This window comes from Epinephelus moara, chromosome 5 (genome assembly GCF_006386435.1).
Source record: "Epinephelus moara isolate mb chromosome 5, YSFRI_EMoa_1.0, whole genome shotgun sequence".
Taxonomy (NCBI): domain Eukaryota; kingdom Metazoa; phylum Chordata; class Actinopteri; order Perciformes; family Serranidae; genus Epinephelus; species Epinephelus moara.
The window spans coordinates 34,311,850-34,332,839 of record NC_065510.1 but is presented as its reverse complement, the minus strand read 5'-3'; the positions used below and the strand labels follow the sequence as shown (position 1 = coordinate 34,332,839).

At 41.4% G+C, this 20,990-nt stretch overlaps 2 protein-coding genes across 4 annotated transcripts in view; one reads left to right on the top strand and one right to left on the bottom strand.

Annotated features, from left to right (window-relative positions):
• LOC126389773 (myosin-10) overlaps window positions 1–20,990 on the bottom strand; it is a 667,776-nt gene that overhangs the window by 566,745 nt on the left and 80,041 nt on the right. The gene's annotated exons all lie outside the window — the stretch shown is intronic.
• Window positions 1–20,990, top strand: part of LOC126389776 (ubinuclein-2-like) — a 28,149-nt gene that overhangs the window by 1,220 nt on the left and 5,939 nt on the right. The window contains exons 2-16 of one of the 3 annotated variants that reach the window (XM_050043645.1): window positions 458–571; window positions 2,292–2,393; window positions 3,241–3,351; window positions 4,657–4,760; window positions 7,329–7,911; window positions 10,105–10,175; window positions 10,588–10,717; window positions 13,041–13,147; window positions 13,489–13,599; window positions 14,268–14,411; window positions 15,241–15,291; window positions 15,428–15,470; window positions 17,009–18,526; window positions 18,614–18,821; window positions 20,789–20,857. In XM_050043645.1, coding sequence (XP_049899602.1) covers window positions 458–571; window positions 2,292–2,393; window positions 3,241–3,351; window positions 4,657–4,760; window positions 7,329–7,911; window positions 10,105–10,175; window positions 10,588–10,717; window positions 13,041–13,147; window positions 13,489–13,599; window positions 14,268–14,411; window positions 15,241–15,291; window positions 15,428–15,470; window positions 17,009–18,526; window positions 18,614–18,821; window positions 20,789–20,857 — 3,466 coding nt within the window. The remainder of the gene's footprint in view (window positions 1–457; window positions 572–2,291; window positions 2,394–3,240; window positions 3,352–4,656; window positions 4,761–7,328; window positions 7,912–10,104; window positions 10,176–10,587; window positions 10,718–13,040; window positions 13,148–13,488; window positions 13,600–14,267; window positions 14,412–15,240; window positions 15,292–15,427; window positions 15,471–17,008; window positions 18,527–18,613; window positions 18,822–20,788; window positions 20,858–20,990) is intronic. The other 2 variants (XM_050043646.1, XM_050043647.1) reach the window with 2 other exon arrangements.

The window sequence follows — 20,990 nt, the reverse complement described above, 5'->3', positions numbered from 1 at the left end:
TGATGGAAGTACCAGGATGTAGCATGGGAGCAAGGCAAATGTCAGAGCTGTGAGATCAAAGAGAAGCTCGCCTCATTTTGATACTCTGCAGTTTGGGATGATCCAGTTTTTGCAATTATGTTTTACATGAGTTGGAGATTGGTGGGAAAAAGTTTGCAAACCACAGCTCAATTGAATAATTCTTATTTGGATCTAAAAGGTGATCCTGCCAGCACCATGTTTGGCAAACTGTATGTTTTTTTATTCAGTTATTTTAAGTTTGCAGGTAATATTATGATAATGTATTGATATTTTACCAACTGGATTTTCCTTTTTTCGGAGGTTTGAGCACAGAGTCAGGTTGTGTTTTTGTGTAAGGGTGGTCTGACACTGTCTAATCCAAGTTTTGAAATCTGATTATTCCTGTGACCTAATCTTGATGTTAATAATATTCATAATTTTCACATTTGTTTTCCAGGCAAAGAATCCTCCAAGTCTGACTCCAGCCCACACTCCCCACGACCCCTTCAACGATGACCAGAGAGAGCGGCTCCAGGTTGAGGCCCTGGCAAAAAAGTTTGAAAATAAATATGTGAGTTTTTGTTTTTTTATCTCTGCATTTGAAGTGTTTCTAATCTGATGATGTAAGATTTATAGCCTGGCAAACCTGGATTTTTGAGGCCCATACCAATACGGATATTTGAGAGTTTCAAAAAATTGGCTGATGAGCACTGAATGTAAACAAAAATGAGTTGAAGATTTTATGGTTGAAAAATCAACTTCTCCGAGGCTTTTTTAAAGTGGTGGGTGGGGCAATGTAATGGTGACATTATGTCTGAAGTAAATATGTGTACATATATATATATACACACACACACACACGCATATATGTGTGTATATATACATATATATATATATATATATATATATATATATATGTATATATATATATATTATACAAACATTTATATATTTGTTATTTTTTCGTATTTCTTTACTGCAATTTCTTGGTACTTACTGACCAACACATATGTCAATACCACTATCTGCAATTACATAATATCGGCTGATATATTGGTCAAATTTACCGTTAATTATCTCGTTATAGTCAAGTTAATTTAATTTATATAGCCCAAAATCTCAGCTTTACAACAGGTGACACCCTCTCTCCGTAGACTTGGAGAAAAGGGGACAAAGGAAAAAAACTCTGGAGCAACAGATGCGGTTAAACATATATTTCGTGATATTTTCAGTCTCGTATTGATTGTTGCTGCAGCCTCACTAAACTGGGATTTTCAGGTTGATATTGATATTTGAGAATTTAAAGTATCCAATACCAGTGCAGTTTCTGATTTTATTGTCTCATTTTTGTACCTTATTGCATACCTTTTGTTTGTTTGTTTGTTGGTTTAAAGAATTGTGGCAGAGAAACATACTGAGTGGGGCATTTTATAGTTGAAAAATGAACTAGTCTGTGCTCTCTGGTGAACAGACTATGTAATGGAGCAAGTGTTTCTGAATGGCCTTAAACATATCTTTTGCAATGTAGTGCAATTTCTCGCTACTTATCGGCTGATATATATGCCAGTAGAATATATCTGTAAGAAGCCAATATTGGCCCAATATGTCGGCATGGTTGAATTATCAGTCTGGCTCTAGATGTCTTTTGTGTTTGTGTCTTAAGAGGTCCAAATGCCCCTAAAACAACAGCCACATGAAGAAAGTGAGGACATTCTGTAAATCCTCACTCTAGAAATGGGTCGTTTTAAGATTAAAGGAACAGTTCACCCCAAAATCAAAAATATATATTATTCCATATACCTGTTGTGCTTTTTATCAATAAAGCGTGCATCTACTTTTAGCTCACCTAGCACCACTGAGCAAGCTCACAGCTCTTGACCATGAGTAGATGCATGCTTACTCCTTCATGGTAATACAGTTGGTGGGTGTAGTTGGTTGTAAGAAAATAGTTCCTCCATGAATCTGCGCACAACAAGGTCTCTGGATTATCTTGAGAAATCAGGTCATAATTTCATTGCTGTTGAGTTTTTTAAATGTATTTTCTTGGCACTTTGAGCACCACAAGCAGAGTGCCATCTAGTTCCATTATATTTGAGAGAAGGCAGACATCCCCAACACTCTGTAACTCACACCAAAATGATCTAGACTGATAAATAGCACTACAGGTAAGAGGAAGAATATGTATTTTTTTTATTTACCTACCTTTAAGGTTAGAATAAATGTAAGGAAATTTCATGTGAAATGAAATCAAAAGTTAATATTTTTAAATGTTTTTTAAAATTATTTTTCAGGGTAACGCAGAAAAGAAGAAGAAGAAGGACAGAATGCAGGATTTGATTGATATAGGCTTTGGCTACGATGAGACAGACCCCTTTATCGACAACTCAGAAGCTGTGAGTGCGCCTCACTTTATTAATAATGAAGTGATTTTTCACCTTTAGTTGTTTTTTTTCAAGGCTGTCACTTTTATTTAGTCAGGTTTCTCTCTTTAGTCTTGTAATGACATAACACGTTGTTCCCTTTGTCTCCTGTTTTATCTGCTGGTTAATTTGCTGTCCTTGTCACATTCCTGTTCTCATGTCGTGTTGTGTTGAGGTAGACATTATTTCTCTGTGGTTAAATATTTATTTCTTGGCTTGATGTTTCAATACAGTGCATTCAGTGGCACTTCTAAAGATAGACACTTGTCCCTTCTTAGAGCCAACCCGAGACTGCGGTCTAAAATCATCCTCATGACTCATGAATACGTACGTGCTGCTTGTGTCCACATAGGGATATGTCATTGTTTTGGTTTGTCTGTGTTTGTTGCTCAGTATTCGGAGGATATCGCTCTCTGTCTCACTCTAATAGCTAGAATTATGCTCTTTGTATGGAATCTCTGCCATTATATGATATTTGTTTTGCTGTTTTGATAGCTGTCCTCTCTGCTCTCACAAATTGGCAGTGCCTGTTTGACCCTTTTCTCCTTTTGTTTTGATATGCTCTGTTATGGAAAAGTGTTTCATCTGTGGCCTGCAGGGATTGCGACTTTTTTTGTTTTGTTTTTTTTAGTCATTTTATTTATTTTGGTGCACAAGTCATCCATTTTTACCGACCAGCAGAAGAGAATGGGCTTATTTGTAAAATGTTCACAAAAAACATGATCACAAGATCTGCTTTTGTTGTGTAAGAGGATTTATTGTTTCCCCAGATTTCTATGTTCTTATAATACAAACTGTCTTCTGTTGTTATTTTTCTCAGTATGATGAGCTGGTGCCTGCCTCTCTGACCACAAAGCTGGGGGGATTTTACATCAACACCGGTACGCTGCAGTTCAGAGCGGCCTCCGACTCCGAGGGAGAGGAGGACAAGGTGAGACTATCTCAACACGTTCATAACGAAACGATAGTAACATAAAGCAGTTAATATCCAGCCGGGCTACAACTAACAGTTATTTTTATTGTTGATCAATCCTTCAATTATTTTCTTGATTAATTGAATAGTTGTTTGGTCTATAACATGTCAGAAAAGTGTGAAAAATGTAGCTCTGTGTTTCCCAAATCCCAGGATAATGTCCTTTAAAATGTCTTGTTTTGTCTGCAACCCATAGATATTTAGTTTACTGTCAAAGAGGAGTAAAGAAACCAGAAAATATTCACATTTAAGAGCTGGAATTTTGACTTTTTTTCCCCCAAAAAACTTCTCAGACTGATTGATTATTAAATTAGGTGGCTCTATTATACAGCTTTTCAAACTCATATTCAAGCCCGGAAAAGACATGGAAATGGAGATATATATATATATATATATATATGTATATATGTACATATATATATATATATATATATATATATATCCATAGACCCAAAGGATCAAGTATCCTTGATGGAAATATATAAAAGATAAGAAAATGATACCTTTAATCACACAAGTGCCAGTGGTCAGTTGGTCGCTAGGACCAATACTTTGGTCCAGATGGAAATATTTCAACCACTTCTGGGTGGTTTGGTACAGAATCTTGCACAGACATTTACATTTCTTGGAGGATAAATCCCTAATTTTCGTGACCTACTCTGCCAGTTAGCATATGTTGGTGTGCTAACACACTAAACTAAGATGGTGACCATGGTAAACAATATACCTGCTTAACATCAACATGTTGGCATTGTCATCATGAGCATGCTGATGTTAGCGTCCAGTTCAAAACACCACTGAGCCTAATTACAGCCTCACAGAGCTGCTAGCTTGGCTGAACACCTCCCACTACTCCCAAAACAACACGCTGATAACCGTGGACTAATGGTCATAGACGTGAAAACATCTATATTACATTTTATATCCGACTCTCATTTCGATATATAATATGGTTACTAAAATTTGGCACATCCCATTGTTATTGCAACATATGACACAGCAGGATCTCAACAGTCCTAATGAAGCACATGAACGTCCTTCCAACAGGAGCTTGATTTTCATTGGTTTTAGCGATACATGATGTAGACGTTATCTTTCACCACATCAAGAGAAATCTCTGAAGGGCATACTGGTGCACACTCACTCAAAAACACACACACACACAGCACAGCAGGTGTTCCTCATACAGAATCGATCGTTTTTCACTGTGCACTGTCGTCTTCTGCTTAGTTGAGTTAAGGCGTGTTTGTGCTTTCGTTTCAGAAGCCGACTGACAACAAGGAGCAGGTGATTAAGAAGAGGAAAAAGAAGGAAGTGAATAATCTGGAAGAGAAGAACCTGAAGAAGAACAGAGTACCGAAACAAGGGTGAGAATCATGGCAGTATGATATTACTGAATTTTTGTGGTCGTCTTGTGTCAGTTGGTGAAGTTACACTTCTGCGTGTAAGGGATTTCTGGCTGTATGGTAATTAAGAAGCTGAATGAATGGCTCATGAGTAGCTGATCAAGCTGCCTTGTCTCTCGTAAAGAGTCCATCACTTTCCATGCATCTGTAAAATAGATCTAAAAAAACATCCACTTAGTCAAGTGATTCATTACAGTTAAGCCAAGCTGTTTAAAAATGTCACACAGACGCTGTTATGTAAAGGGACGTGTTTATCTCCTGTGCTTGAAAAGTTGACCTTTTGGACACCCGTGGATCTGTGGGGCACTGTGAATATGTGATGACGCATTTGTTCACTCTTTACCGTGCTAATAATCCACCACCCTGTGTGACATTATACTCCTGGGCTTTTGTGCGGATCCTCTCATACATCTATCATGAGGCAGGGATGCTGACTGCGACTTGCTCTTAGTTGCTGTGACAAGCCAACCGCCTTCCAGAAAACGCCCCGCGATCCGTGCTCGGATAGGCCGAATACTCCAACATGCCGCCATTCTGAAAATAACTTCCAGAAATAGCAGCAGCTATTGCCATTGTGCCATTATGAAAGAGATGATGTTATATATGTGTGTGAGTGTGTGTGTCAGATCTTCAGACTGCAGGTTAATCCCGCAGAATCCCCACAGTTCCTCTTCCCACGTTCCTGAGTCGTCTTTGTCAGCATGTGTCGATGCCTCGGTTTCTCAGGGAAAATGGCTCTCATTCCTCGCATGGGTTTCTTTTGTTTTTCATCTTGCGCTTTATACCTCCGCCTACGTATTTTTTGTCCTTAAATGTAACTGAAATTGTCTTTGTGCCTTATTAGGATGTCTATCTCAGATTTGTTCAGCAATTCAGATAGGTCCTCTGTTGTGCCTGTTTATGGTTGTTTCAGTCAACCAGTCAGAGCTGACTAGGCAGGACTAAGAATGAGGATATCATCCTCCTCCATAAATGAAAAATAGCAAAAGAAAAATGGCAACAATAGTGGATGAGATCGATGCAGCTGTTGTTGCAAGTTGACTTACAGAAATACTTAATAATCTCGTACATGTGAACATGATATCCACGAAGGCTGAGTAATATGAAGAAAATCAAATATCACATAATTTTTGACCGCATACATAAATATTGATGTTGCGATGCTATTGAGTATTTGCGCTTCCACAAAATATTTACATCTAAATTTTAGATAAATAGACATCAGTAATGTGGATATAATGACTAAGTGGGTAAAGGCGAATAATTGAACAGCTACAACAGCCTGCTAAGTTCAGTTAATTACGTCAGTTTACTGTAATGCAGCCTTTAAAACAGGACAACACTTATGATATTATGATTTACAAAATCTAAGACCTTGTCTCATATTGTGATATTGATTTAATATTGATATATTGCCCAGCCCTAATATCTATGTGCAACATCAGATATAGATCGGGCTGCTGTGGTTCAGGAGGTCGAGCAGGTTGTCTGCAGATTGGAAGATTGGTTGTTTGATCCCTGACTCTTTTAGTCCACATGTCGAAGTATCCTGTCTTCTAAACCCCAAATTGCTCCTGATGGTTGTGTGTGAATGCGTGTGAATATTTAGACTGAGTAGCAGGTGGCACCTTGAATGGTAGCCTTGGCCACCAGTGTGTGGATGAGTGTGTGAATGGGTGAATGTTTAAAAATGCTTTGACTGGTCAGAAGACAAAACTAAAAAAGGCACTATATAGGTTCAAGGCCACTTAAGTCCACATTGGACTCTTATCCCCTCCATAGCCACTATTTTCGATTAACGTCTTCACATCTGTCTATATGTGCTATATTAACGCACATCTTTTTGGACTACTATCTGCTTTTATGATATTATACTGTGAAGTGCACTACTGTGCACATCCCCCAGAATGTGTTAGTGCATATTTTTGCCTAGGTTTTTCGTTTTAAATGGTTATATTTTAAATGTGAATATTTTAAAAAAAATTATTGTATTTTTTTCTATTCGACATTTGTTTTTTGTCTACACATTAAAACACCAACGCAAATTTCTTATATGTGAAAACTTACTTTGCAGTAAACTGGATTCTGATTCTGATACCCTCGTTTCAAAAACCTGGATAAAGACATATCCCAGTTTTGAGAAACCTGAAAATGCTACCTGGAGTTATCTGATAGAAACTGGGACACTTTGGCCGTCTGATCATTCTCAGTTAGTAAAGAATATAGTGACTGAGATGTGGAGGATTCAAGACACAGCTGCACACAGATTATCAGAGAAGTGAATACTGTTATAACCATGTGAACGGGGATAACCAGCTCTGTCATGTCCCATGTCATCATCATATTCTAAATAAGATCAGAACCTGTATACTAATGTGCCTGTAAGTGTACTGTGTGTCAGGCTGAATGAATGAATGAATGAAGTGAAACTAAATGCCGATGCAGTCTGAGGCACTGTATCGCCTTTCATCCAAAACATGCACTAAGCGTTTTGTCATAAACAGGCATTGCTGTGCTTTCCTCCAACAGTGTGACAGCCCTCAACCTCCACCGGCCGGAGAAGAAGAAGAGGAAGAAGCTGATGAAGGACTCGCTCTACCTGGCGGCCATGCTCCGCCGCTTCACCCGGGAGAAGGAGGAGATGAGGAAAAGAAACCCTAACATGGCTCACCCCGGCTTGGCAGGAGGCGTGGCTAACAAACCCCACTCCACCAACTCAACGAACCACCTGTTAGCCTCCAACTCCACCCACTCACAGGGCAACACAGCCAGCAACGACCTCTCACTGGCAGACCTCACCTCGGACCCCGCTGTGATGTCACTGCTGGGCTCAGCCAACGAGAAGGAGCTGCAGGATCTCCTAGGCGACCTGGACTTCGGCTTGTTGGACACTGACCAGCAGCACGCCATGGTGGCTGCCAGGGAGAACGGCATTCTGGGAGTCGGTGTTCCGGCTCATAAAGCAGCAGCAGCAGCAGCAGCAGCAGCAGCAGCAGCAGGAGGAGGTGGCCAAGGGCGAGGCTTGGGGTCTTCCAGCGGACTGTTTTCTCCGCCTCCGCTGCCTGATGGACTGCCTGCTCCTCTTATTAAACGCATCGAGGACCTGCGGGCGGTGAGTCAACCGTAGCCCGTCTGTGGGCGGCTGCAATTACCTGTGAAGCCTCTTTGCTGAAGTTAAACACAAATGCCCATCATCTCAGGAAGTGGCACAAAATGTTTATTGTTATTGTTTAGTCCAACGAGAATAGTCTCTTCTAAAGCAGTGGAGGAACATGGCTCCAAGCTGAACCCTGAGGGTTTTTATGTAACCGAAACAGCAGGGTCGGCCTCGCTGCCTTTGAAGAAGTTCTTATTTTCTTGTTGCTTGTATATCTCACAGTCACAGAGTCCATCTGTAGCAGAGAATTGTTTTTCTAGGTGTTGGTAAAAATGTAAAGAGAGGCAGAGAAAGGCAATTGAGCAGGATGATTCAAGTGAAGTATACAGAGGTGAAGAAGAGTGAGGAGGAGGAGGGAGGCAGAGAAATAAATAAAGAAATGGATTTCTTTGGTTGCTTCCAAAGATAACATATGGGGGAAAGCTCGGGAGAGTCAACATTAGTATTGAGTATTTTCTTGAATTCATTAAAGAAAGTGTCACTCTAGTCCAGGGACGCTGGAAGTCAGTGAGACTTCTGTATAATGACGTAAAGGCCAGAATAATTTATATTTAATAGTTATTAACATCATGTTTTACACTACAACAGACAGCAAACTTAAACACCGATATACTTCATGTCGAAGCAGCCAGAGCAACTACACAGTCAACAGCACAGATCTAATGCATGAGAACTGTAAGGAGAGAAAGAGTGAGTGAGGCAGTGTTAATACAGGCGAGAGATGTGACCCATAGCCAGGATAGATAGATAGATATGAATAAATACAAAATGCTCTTTACAAAATCACATAAAAAGTAAAATACAACAAAACTATAGTAACTTAATGCTGAATAATGGATACAGAGCTAATCATCTCCCTGGGGAGACTCAGCAGCCAGACTCTACTTCCATTATCTGTTTAGGAGCGGCTAAAAAAATCGTCACTAGCTAGCTAGCACACCTTAAGGTCCAGACAGATCACCTTAAGGGAGGCTACCTTCGCTGGCTAACTTCTGGTGCACCGTTTACAGTTAGATCAGCAGATGGCAAGCAAGACATAGAAATTTGGCTCAGTTTCATACTCTCTGCTCCAGATGCCTCAACCTAACTGTCACTCATCACTGTCACACTCTCTTGCTCTCCCTGGCACCTAAACGAGGCACCGAAATCTGTGTTGTGAGTTTTTCTAGCGGGCACAGGTTGTACAGGAACTGGTACTACATTAGCACCAGCTTTTGGTATCCAGCCTTACTCAGCACCACCACTTCCAGAGTCAAACTACAGGTCAAGTGACCAAGGAAAAAGCTGGCCTGTTGGTTCTTGTCTGTTTTGCGTTTAGACTGACATTTTACACATAAACCAAGAGCTGTGAACATGAAGTCAAACAGAGCAACAGGACAGTTTTGGTGACTGTCTTCCTGCATTATCAGCTCTATGTAGAGAAAACCAAATTCCAGCAACAGACAGCAGATCATGCAGCACTTTAATGCCTCTTAGGTGATTATTTTTCTTAGCTTGTGGTCACACAAGTTCACAAAGAAATAGTTGATTATGAGCATTATTCGTCAAGACTGCAGCTGCACCCCATATGTCATAAATAGACAGATAGAAACAGGACAGAAAAGAGCCATTTGTTTGTTTCTCACTTTTTTAATTGAGGAACTGACGATTCAGATTAGAACACAAGCACAACACACGCTGTTGTAATGAGTTCACACTGTCTGATTGATCAGGGAAATTTTGTGCACTCCCTTGCTGATGGTGTTAACACCATGCCAACTACATCACATTGTGTATACTTATTGCATATACAGACTGGGAGATCCTCGAAGGTTCTTGTGATCAACAGGTGGATTTAACTGTAGTGTATCTTTTTAACTCATGCTTAAATTACCGCTTGGAAGATATGTTTGTTTAGTCTACTCCAGAGTTCAGTTGACATCTTTCACACCAGCCAAAGTGAAAGGGCAAATTAGGTAGAAGCGTAAAAAGCATCCTTAGAAGTTTATGGTTAGAATCAGAGTAAGGAGAGGGGCAGTGTCAGGTAGAGGAGGAAATGTGTTTCTGTCAGTACATCCCCATCAAAGGCACAGCATCACAGATATATGTATATGTATTTGTCCTGTATGGAAGAGTGCTGGTATGCTGACTAAACCTTTTCTCCTACAGGCCTCGCGGCAGTTTGATCAAGAGGGCAGGAAGAAATTTTTCACCTTGGACATGAATAACATTCTCCTGGAGTGAGTAGGACAGCTTTTAAATCACCGTCAGCCAAATCCCAGCTCACACTCCTCCTCCCTTTCAGTGTTTCTCACTCATTTTCAGCAGATTTCCCTCGCCACCTCTCCTGCTGTCTTAAAGTGTTTTGTTTTCCCTGCGTCTCTCATTGTCTGTGTTAATGACATGCTTCTCATTTCCATTCCTCTCTCTTGTGCCATCAACTTTATGTTCACCCTCCCCTCATTCTGTGCAACTACCCTTTATTCTTCCCCATCCATTACTTCAATCTCCCATCTCTGTTTTATTCTGTCTGTCTGTATCCCACCATGTTTGTCTCCACCACCATAACTGTTCATCTCCTTGATTTTTCGACCCCTTCTGTATTTCACAATCTTGATTTTTTTTTTCTCTCCCTCCTCTTCCTCCTCTCAGCATTGAGCTGCAGGTGCAGGAGCAGCCTCCTGAGGTGCGCTCAGGCATCTACTCGCACATGGAGGCGTTTGTGCCGTGCAACAAAGAAGCCCTCCTCAAACGCCTGAAGAAGCTCAGTCTCAACATTCAGGTGGGTGAGGCTCATCTGTGGAGGGAGTGAGAAATCGCCTCATTTTAAATTGATCTAGAATCTGATTCAAAAAGTCTTTCCCACCGCAGCCTTTTTGATTGCTCTGTGTTTATTAAAAGCCAGATTCAGAAAGGGCTGAAGCCTCTGTACATGTACACTATCAAACCTAATCAGAAAACGTATTTTCAACGGAGAACAGGACTCACAGAAAATCATAATTGATGCCCTGAAATTAAAATCACATCAGTGTCTGAACTTCATGATTTAGGACGCTCTAAAGAATTAGTTCGCATCAAGTGTTGTCTGACCACATTTGAAGGCAATAGCTGCTGTTGAGGAGAGTGCCAAGATGTGATAATTGTGCAAAAAGGGTGAATGGCACACACTGTTGGACAGTCTCTTCTCCGAGGCATTCAGTGTTTCACTTGTTTGTACTCATGGGACGTGATAGGAATAGCTCTGTGGAGATTCATATCCAGTTTATTTTCACACCTCTGCACATCTGGCCAATCGCTGTGTGAGGTGGGTGTGTTCAGAAAGTTGTAGCCTAAAAAATGCTGGACACAGGCCTTATTCCCACTGCTGTGGAAGAGTTTTAGGGCCAGACATATGGAACCTTTTTTATTTTGCATTACAAGTATAAAGCCGAAATGTTGAGAATAAAGTCACATTTTTTAATATTAGTGCCAGGAATAAAAAAATGCATTATAGGAGGTAGATTTTTTTTTCTTGCATTTCGAGAAAAAAGCGGAAATGTGAATAATAAATTTGACATTTCAACATTACAGTCCAGCTTATGAGAATAAATCAAACTACTAACGTTAGCACATATGGCTGCCTCTACACTGTGCCTAGTGTAGATGAATTGGTGAAACTGTACTTAGGAATAAGTTTGAGTAACAAGGAAAGTATTTCTCTTTTAGCACTTAAACACAATGTTGTGATGAATATTAGGACTTTGAACAGATTGTGCCTAAAATTGCTGCGTCTGTTCAGAAGGAGAAAACACATGGACGTAGAAGTGGTGCCTTTATTCGTGAAAACTGAAATAGCTGGTAATTAACAGATACAAGGGTATTGATGGTTATAAGTGCATGCATTACAGAGAGAATGTACTGTATCACAACACACAATTTGGTGGACCAGATGAGCTGACTTTATTCTCAGCATTTAGACTTTATTCTTTAAATTGTATTACAACTTTATTCTCCAAATTTTTTTAACGATATTGTCTCTATTCTTTCTCTGATTTACTTTCTTCCTTATGCCTAGCCCTGATACTCTTTTGTAAATGTCAGTGCTCCATAACTTTCAAATTCTTTTTTTGCAGCATCTTATACTTAAAGCAGAGTCAAATCGTTGAAAATACAGACTGTAACCATGTAATTAAAGCTGGACTGTCATGCAAAGAAAACAACTATTATAAAAATGTCATTGCTCGACATAAAAGGAATGGAAAATATATATAAATAAATATATATAATATAAATTGATTCTCATATTAATGTTGTAGATAAGTTAGAAGTGTATGTGCAGGGAAAAAATAGGTCCATATTCGTAGTCATCTTGTAGCTGATTCAGGACAAAATCACCAAAACTGAAACTATGAATGTTCGCATTTTAATTTTTTTTGATCCTCTTTACACCTTTGAACTGACTTGGATACTGTATGAGATTTGTACCTTGTTTTTCTACAACCCACTTCCTGTTTGCGTTTCTATTTTTATTGCATCACACCAAGGATTTTTTATAGGCCCTTGTGGCTTATTTACACACTCATGCTCATGTGTGACCAATAAATTATTTGGGTTTTTTCATAACAAACAAATCAAGGAAGCAACTAAATATGATTTTAAGGTTTTCTTTCAAACTCTTTTTTCTAAATTTACAGCTATGTTTTTGAGACTGTGACCTGCTTTTGTCTAAATCTGATCCTCTAGCTTCTCCACATTATTTGTGCCTTTTCATATAGCGTTAAATCCTCAGCCATCTTCACTTCTCCAGTCGTTAATGTGCAGGGATCTCAGTGTAGGCTGACTAGTGCGATGAGGACTGTCACTGAAAACAGGTTTTCTAAATGTGTTTGGTCATGGACCATTAAAGTAGCATTGTTGACAAAATACATCAACATACTCCCCCGCTCTCTCCCTGTTTGACTCTTCCTATTGACGTCCCCCCTGCCTCTACATTTTTTTTTCTCCTCTCCTTCCCTCACCATCTCTGACTTCAAGTTTCTCCCTCAAACTTTTCCCCTCATTTTCATTCCTGTTCTCCCTCTGCCTCGATTTGTCCTTAATACAACCACCCTTTGTCTCTCTTTCAGGATGATCGCTTACGGACACCGTTGTTAAAGCTGAAGCTGGCGGTGTGTAGCGTGATGCCAGAGCAGATAGCCAGATACAACATGGACTGCATGGCCAAGGTTGCAAAGTAAGTACCTTTTCTGTTTCAGAAGACATGCAAGTACAAAGCTAAGCAGGTGAACTCAAACTAAAACCTAAAGACTTCTGATCAGGTTCTACTTTTATGGCTGTTCACCATTTTTACTAACCAAATCTCTTAAAAGAATTACAGCTGGAGTCAGGGAGACATTTGACTGATATATTTTTAGACAGTTTTTTTTCCCTGTAACTGGACACTCAGTCAGCATATACTTACAAGACCGCAGTAATCATTGGTTAGGTAATCCGAGTTTATTCAAGCTGTTTGTGAATGGGTGCGTGTATGTTTACATTTTACTAACTGTGTGTGTGTGTTTGTGTGTCTGACAGGCAGCAGTCAGAAGAAGGTGATAAGAACGGCTCAGAGGAGGAAGATGAGGAAAAACCCGGGAAAAGGGTGATAGGCCCGCGGAAGAAGTTTGTCTGGGATGACAAGCTCAGGTAATGATCAAGGACTGGATGGTGTGTTACGTGTTTGTGATGCTGCAGGTTTGACTTTGTATGCTGACTCATTTTTCTCGTTCCCTGTCCCTTCATGTAGGCATCATGCCTGTTTGTGTCCACTTAAAGATGGTTCAGAGTTGCTGGGATGGAGGAAAAAATAAGGCTTTGAAAGTTTTGACTATGTATGAGGGGGGGAAATAGCAAACCTTGTCATGATTATTCCTCAGCTATTTAGGATTGTAGATTATGATGGGTTGTGTTCACTTCATCACCAAGACCTTTGAATGAGAACTCCACTTATCTTATTAATTCACTCCTTACTTTCCAAAACCCAGCGCCTACATTACCCATTATGCAATGCTTTAAAGTTACAGAGGAAATGCCTGAATTTTATGCCTGTACAAATATGGAAACCCTGAGTAAAGATTTAATGTCCTAATGACATTACAAAAACCCCGAGACGGAATCACAGCTGCTTTTCAATCATAATTCAATTCCATAACGGCTTCCACATTTTCAGAAATGTGTTTTTACGAGGTCATAATTACCTCTGACTCCCTGCAGAGTAACCGTCTCTGCAGTCATTATGAGCCGAGCACCTGCAGCCTAATTTAGATTTTAATCGTGAATGATTTGTGTTGAATTGAACATTTGTGTTTGCGCAGGAACCTGCTGTGCAGCTTGGTGCGGGTGAAGCTGAGCTGCTACGAGATGGAGAACCAGTGCTCTCTGTCTGTGGAGGACTACCTCAAGGCCTTCTTAGAGAATGAGGTCAAACCACTATGGCCCAAGGGCTGGATGCAGACCAGGTCTGTGTGTGTGTGTGTGTGTCTTTGTTTTTCTGTGTGTGCGTGCGACTGTGCGTGTGTTCTCGTGTGTACGCAGCCTTTATATATAACAGCTGGTGAACAAATTTCTTCGTGGTGATAAGACAATTACTGAAAAGTCTCCAGGGTGAAAACAATGGAGTTAACCTTAAAACTAGAATTAAGTTAGAAATGACAACGGCGCATGTGTGTGAGAGAGATGCCAAGAGACAGAGCTGTTTACATATTTCTTTCCAGAGTGGCATTAGTTAAGTCTGTTGGTGAATCTATGCACTTTTCCCATCGAACAAAGTTTGTTGTAAATAGCAGTTCATCTTTTTTTTTTTTTTTTTTGAGCAAATATAATCATTTATTACAAAAAAAAAATAGCCTAGTGTTTGAAGTTGGGAGGTTAGACAAGTTCTCTAAAAACATATTCTTCATGTCATGTCAAAGTGGACATAGCTGTTTCTGTGGCAACAGAAAACAAAAATTACATTTGCAAGAATTAAAATGCTTCCACCTTGAATTTCCTCACTGTATTCTTTTGTGTAGGTGAACCAGTATCTCCACGTACGTATCTGCTGCTCGTATGCAGCCTAAACACACTTTTTTTCTGAGCTGTCTCACGTTTTTTCCAACTTGATATCTTAAATAAGTTAATTGAAAAATCTCTGCTTCCGTGACATCAATGACCGTGGTCTTCATATAACTCTGGCGACGTCTGCAAATAAATTCACTTGAGAGATGTAACCCAACATTAATCCAGCCCTACTTGTCCTCTGGCATGAATGCTGTGTGTTTCTTATCGCCGTGTGTTTCCTCTGCTCAGGATTCTGTTCAAGGAGAGTCTTGCTGTTCACAGTCACCTCACTGGAAACCTGTAAGTGTTTTATTTTATCTCGCACAGCTCGTGTTTCCTCAATAACACTAACGACTCGGGGGCTTCTCAGGGACTGGGATTGAATGCAAAATGTAAATAAAGGAGGGTGAATATGTGCCTGCATTTTTCCATACAGAGTCAAGAGGAGAATGGTGCCTGGGCCCAAGGCCAAAGCCAAGGTGAGTGACAGCTCAGATCACATACTATATAATAACTGAAAATATCTTAATGCTTTTTTTGTGGTGGGAGTTTTAAAGCCACAATAATAATTTAATCTGAACCCATTTACCAAACAGCATGCTGCCATAAAGTGTTTCCTGGCTGCTAGTTATCGTATTTGCTCAGTGTTTGATGTCTCGAGTCGTATTTTATTATTTCCATGCTGGAGGGTTGTTCTTATCTTTGTAACTCTCATATAAAAGCAGGTATTCAAACAATAGCCCGGGGCTTAGCCAACACTACAAATAAAGGCTGAGTAAAAAAATCTACCACAGCTCACATGGCAATTTTAGTATAACATGCATTTCCACAGCACAGAGTCCTGTTACACTTACCACTGGACAGCTCCGAGTTTCACTTGTTAAACAGAAGTAATGTTTCATAACTCTGAGTAGTTTTTTCTTTGCCATAATCCTGATCAGTGTGACAATACAGTCAATAAAACTCAACATTTCCTGATGCTTTTTCACATTAAAAGCCTTCCTGTAAAAAGGAAGCTGCAAGACTTTCCGCCCCACTTAGATCTTTATTGGCAAAACATTTGCAACATTAAAGAACGACAGTAACAAAGAACAAAAAAAGCCCATATCTTCTGTCCTATAATACAGTCCTGTTGATGGATTGATTTGCTGCTTCGCTCTGATTTCGCCATTTTGAGTCTTGTGTAATGTCTGTTGCATTCAAGATACAGTCAGCAACGTTTATGAAAATAACTTAATGTCATATTTGCTGAAACTGTCAGTATATTCTGAAAGAAGTACATGAGATAGTATGTGAAAAAATCATGTCCTTCCTCCTTTTCCTACTGCGTCTAATGGCATTCGCTAGAGTCAGACCACGGTCAGCAACAGCCAATCAGAGCCGAGGAGTCTCTAATGTACCTGTCAATCATGTCAGTCGCTGAACAAATATGAATCAAGATTCTTTTACTGTATTGCCTGTTTCTCACCTCAGATGTTTTCAGAAACATTTTTGTGTACCGTTTAGCTGTAAAATGAGAAAGTTGGTCCGGCTAGTGGGCATTGCTTGGTACTCCTGTTTAACTGTATCAAACATGGCGGCCGGGTCACAAACTTTTTCATGTTACATCTAAACACTAAAATATGATTTTGAACATTTGTGGTGACAAATAGGCAATGCAGTAACAGAATCATGATTAATATTTGATCAGCGCTGCTTAGTTTGACCACAGTTTATGAGCAGTGATTGACAGCTGCATTAGAGACTCCTCGGCTCTGATTGGTTGTTTTCATTTGCATGCAGTAAGGCCATTAATAATAATTAATGCTACAAAGCAATAGAGTAGGCAGAGGAATATGATTTTTATTTTATACAAATTATCTCTCTTATTTAGTGCTGTATGAATATTTTACAGGTTCAGCAAATACAACACAAGTTTTTGTACTGTAGCTTGAACTGAGGAACAGCGGATATTAGAAAATAGCGGTCTGGTTCTCTCTACGTCTCTGACACTTATCATGTGTTCTCTGTTTTTTAGGAGGGTCTTTGGATCCACAAACAACCTCTCACCATGACCTCCACCTCGTCTTTACCCACCTCTGCATCTAATCTGACCTCCAGCCGCCAGCCCCCCTCCTCCTCCTCGCCCCCCATCTGTCTGTCAGACTCACTGGATGAGGATCTGACTGCTCCCTCTCTGGACTCCATCTCCCACGCTCTGGCCCTCCTCAGCAACGCATCTAAGGGCCTGGGCCCCTCAGACAGTCCCTTGTCGCCCCCACCCCTTCAAATGCCCACCTCCTCTCCTCCGCCTGTCACCCCTCACTACCCCTCAGCCTCTCAGCTCTCTGCCTCGGTCGCATCCACAACGCAGCAACATTCCCTGTCTAAGGTGGAGGCTGCTACGCTGGCAGCTGTGTCTGCTGGGAACTTGCCAACAACAACAACAACGCTACCAACCTCCTCTTCTACCTCCTCTTCCTCGTCTCCCACTGTTTCCTCTTTGGCTCGTGTGCAGGCAGCTGGCCTGTCGCTGGCCTCCAGGACTGCAGATGGTTCCTACAGCCTGATCAAAGGATCTGGCACCATGGGCCAAACCCAGACTCAGAGACTTGTTACCATGGCATCACCCAATCACAGGCCAAGCTTGGTGATGGGCGGGAGTGGCAAGATGCATCCACACCCGTCCCCGTCGCCTCCGAAGCAGCGGCCTCCTCCCACGGCTTCCCCTCTGCTGCCCCCCCATCAGAAGGGCTTTGTCAGCCCGGGGGGGATGCTGGGAGTTATGGGAGCCCCTCAAGGACTGGCAAAGAACAGCACCAAAGCCAGCAGCATCAGCAGCAATGGCAGCGTGAGCAGCAGCATCACGCCTTCTTCCTCCCCCTCCTCACTGTCCCGCTCCAATTCCAACACCCATCCTAGCCTGCAGTCCTTCTGCCCTCCCTCCCCGGTGGCCTCCTCGCCGTCCCCCACCTCTCATACCTCACACTCCTCTCAAGGTAAATCCCACACACACCACCACCACCAGCCCAACTTCATCACGCCCATGCAGGCCACCCTAACCAAGTCCTCCCACAGCAGCAACTCCTCTCCCATCATCAAGCTCACCCCTCGGCCCCCTGCGCCCACTCCACCTCCCTCCTCCTCCCCCTCCCCGTCATCCTCCCCGTCACACCCGCTCTCCCATCAGATGATCCCCGGCCAACAGCAACACCAGTACTCAGCCAAATCCCCCAAAACTTTCCGCCCCCCCTTCAGTGTATCGGGTAGTGGGCAGGTGAAGCAGACGCAGGGCAGCTTCAGCTTCGCCGGAGGCCAGAAAGCTCAGTCCACCACGAGCAACAGTAGCATCAACAACAACTCCATTAATAACAAGGTATCAGCTGTCTGCAGTCGCCCAGACAAAACTCCCGCCTCTCCTGCACCTTCAGTCTCAGCCAATCACGGGCAGAGGCAGAGGGTGGTGGGCGGGGCTAACCAGAGCTCAAAGGCAGGAAACGGTTGGGCGGCTTCAGGAACTTTGGCCACATCCTCCACAACGTCACACCTCTCACAGGTTAGTTTCTTTTTGATATTTAGCTTCCCCCTTAAATGAACAATGGAGTCACAGGTCTGACCAGTTCTTTATTGCATCTTTCTGCAGGTATCAACAGCAGGCACTTCCCTCCTGGGCAGCCCCTCTGGTCTGCCCCTGGGCTTTGGGATGTTGGGAGGCCTGGTGCCCGTCTCGCTGCCCTTCCAGTTTCCCCCGTTGCTCAATTTCAGCCCTCCTGGAGCCCCAGGGGTCGCTGGCATGGGCTCAGCCCCCAGCTCCAACTCAGGATACCCTCTAGCACAGAGCGACCTAATGGGTGAGTGGGCACTCAACTTGTGAAAGCATGATTTGTTGCTTAACAGTGATTAAGAGGGAAAAAAGGAGTAATATTTGTGATTTTAGCCCAAAGACAAAATAATTCTACACACATCAAATAATAAAACACATGCAGCAATATAAAGGGACATAAAACTGACACAACAGGAACAGTTAGAAACGTATTGTCTTCATTATTTTTAAAGGTTAATGTTGGTCATATACTAAAATTCTTATTGTCGACATATTCTGTAGAAAGAGCAAAACCAGCAATGTGTCAGTCAGTCTGTTAGCACTCTCTTGTTTCCCTACACTGTCTGTAACAATCAGCCACTGATTCCTTCTCATGATGTGAGGATCTTTATAAAATGGGTAATTAATAAATAGTTTAATTTTTAAAAATGTCTTGCATAATGTCCCATAACAGCTAGGCACCATGTCTAGCAAACATCACTTTAACAGGATTAGATTTGTTAGGGACTATTTTCTGTCACAGATTAATACACATTTGGATAACAAGTACGTCTTTATGGCAGCAGATCAACTCAAACTGTTCATGTGTTTTAATAGTTTTGCACAACAATGCAGCTCTGTGGCACAGAGTAAAAACGAACATGTTTGTTTACCTTTTTATAGTCTTTAAAAACATTTTCCCCCTGATATTTAGGTCAGTGTTTTTGAGTGTATTCTATTTTGTACTCCTTTGTTTTAATGACCATCTTATATATCTTATATATCAATATACAGCTGAAAATACCCCTGTGGAGCAGGTGCTGAATGATTAATAGTTCTTGTATCAACATTGCAATCTTAAATAATGTAATATTCATATTTATTAACATCACGTATGTCTTTACAAGCTTTAAAAAGTTTAAAGACACCAGAGTTGAAGGACTGCTTATTACTTTTCAGCAAACACAACTGTAGCCTGAGGATTTAGTCAGCTGTAGCTGTGCAGTTTGACGACCTTAAAGGGAGAGTTCACCTCCAAATTCAAAAATACTTATTTTTCTGTGCATCTACTCATAGATGAGAAGCTTGTGCTTGTGACTGGCAGGATGTAAACATTAACGGTGTTCACCTTGGCTGAGCTTTAACGTTAGCTTGCTCAGTCGTGCTGCGTGAGCTAGCAATAGATGCATGCTTCCTTCTGTGCAGTGATGAGATTGTAAAGTCTAGTTCGGTAGAAAGAAAATAGTTCCTACGTGAAACTGCTCACAACAAGGTCTGTGGATTATCTCGAGTAACAGGGTCATGATCTCCGTAAAATGAGATTACTGTTGAGTTTTTCAAATGTATTTTTTGTCACTTTGATCACCACAAGCTGAGTGACATCTAGCTCCATTGTTTTTGAGAGAGGGCAGACATCTCTACGGCTGATATCTCCAACACTCAGCAGCTCACACCAAAACAGTCTAGATTGATAAATAGCACAACAGATGAGAGGAAAAGTATGTATTTTAAATTTTTGGGTGAACTGTCCCTTTTAAATAATCATTAATCATTCAGCACTTTGTGAAGCAGACTGAAGAGGATGTGTATATAAGGCAAGATATGTGTGAGACGTAAGGACATGTTAGTAGGAATTAACTAAGAAAGTGACACTTATTCAGTGTTTTAATTTTAATTCCAGCCTGGTGTAATATTATTTATGTGTGTGCGCTCATATTGAAGTGTACCAGCAGCAGTCCCTCCCCTGAGCCTGCTGTGCTCCTTATCTCTCGCCCCGTCTCCATTTTGTTTTATAAACCACTGTCTCCTTCCTTTGTGCTCACCATCTTTTGTGTCCGTCTTTGTCATCTCCACCTTTTGTACCTCGCTGCCACCTCACTTTGATCCTCTCCTCTCTTTTGTTGCTGGTCTTCCATTTTAACATGCCCCCCCTCTCCTCTGCGTCACCTTATCCATGTTCCCCCTTATTGTTGTTGTTGTTGTCTTCCCTCTCATCTTCCCTCCATCTCTCCTCAGATCTGTATAAGAGTCTCCAGTCAGGGTCGCAGGCTGCCCTACCTCCTCACTTGCAGCTTGCTTTCTCAGGTAATCTGCATTCCTCCTCCTCCTCCTCCTCCTCGTCCTCCATCTGTCTGTGTCAAGTCGACCTGTCGTCCTCTGCTCGGCTGATGCGTTGTTTGCTCTGTAACTTTCTGCCTGCTTCAGTATATTTGGTGTT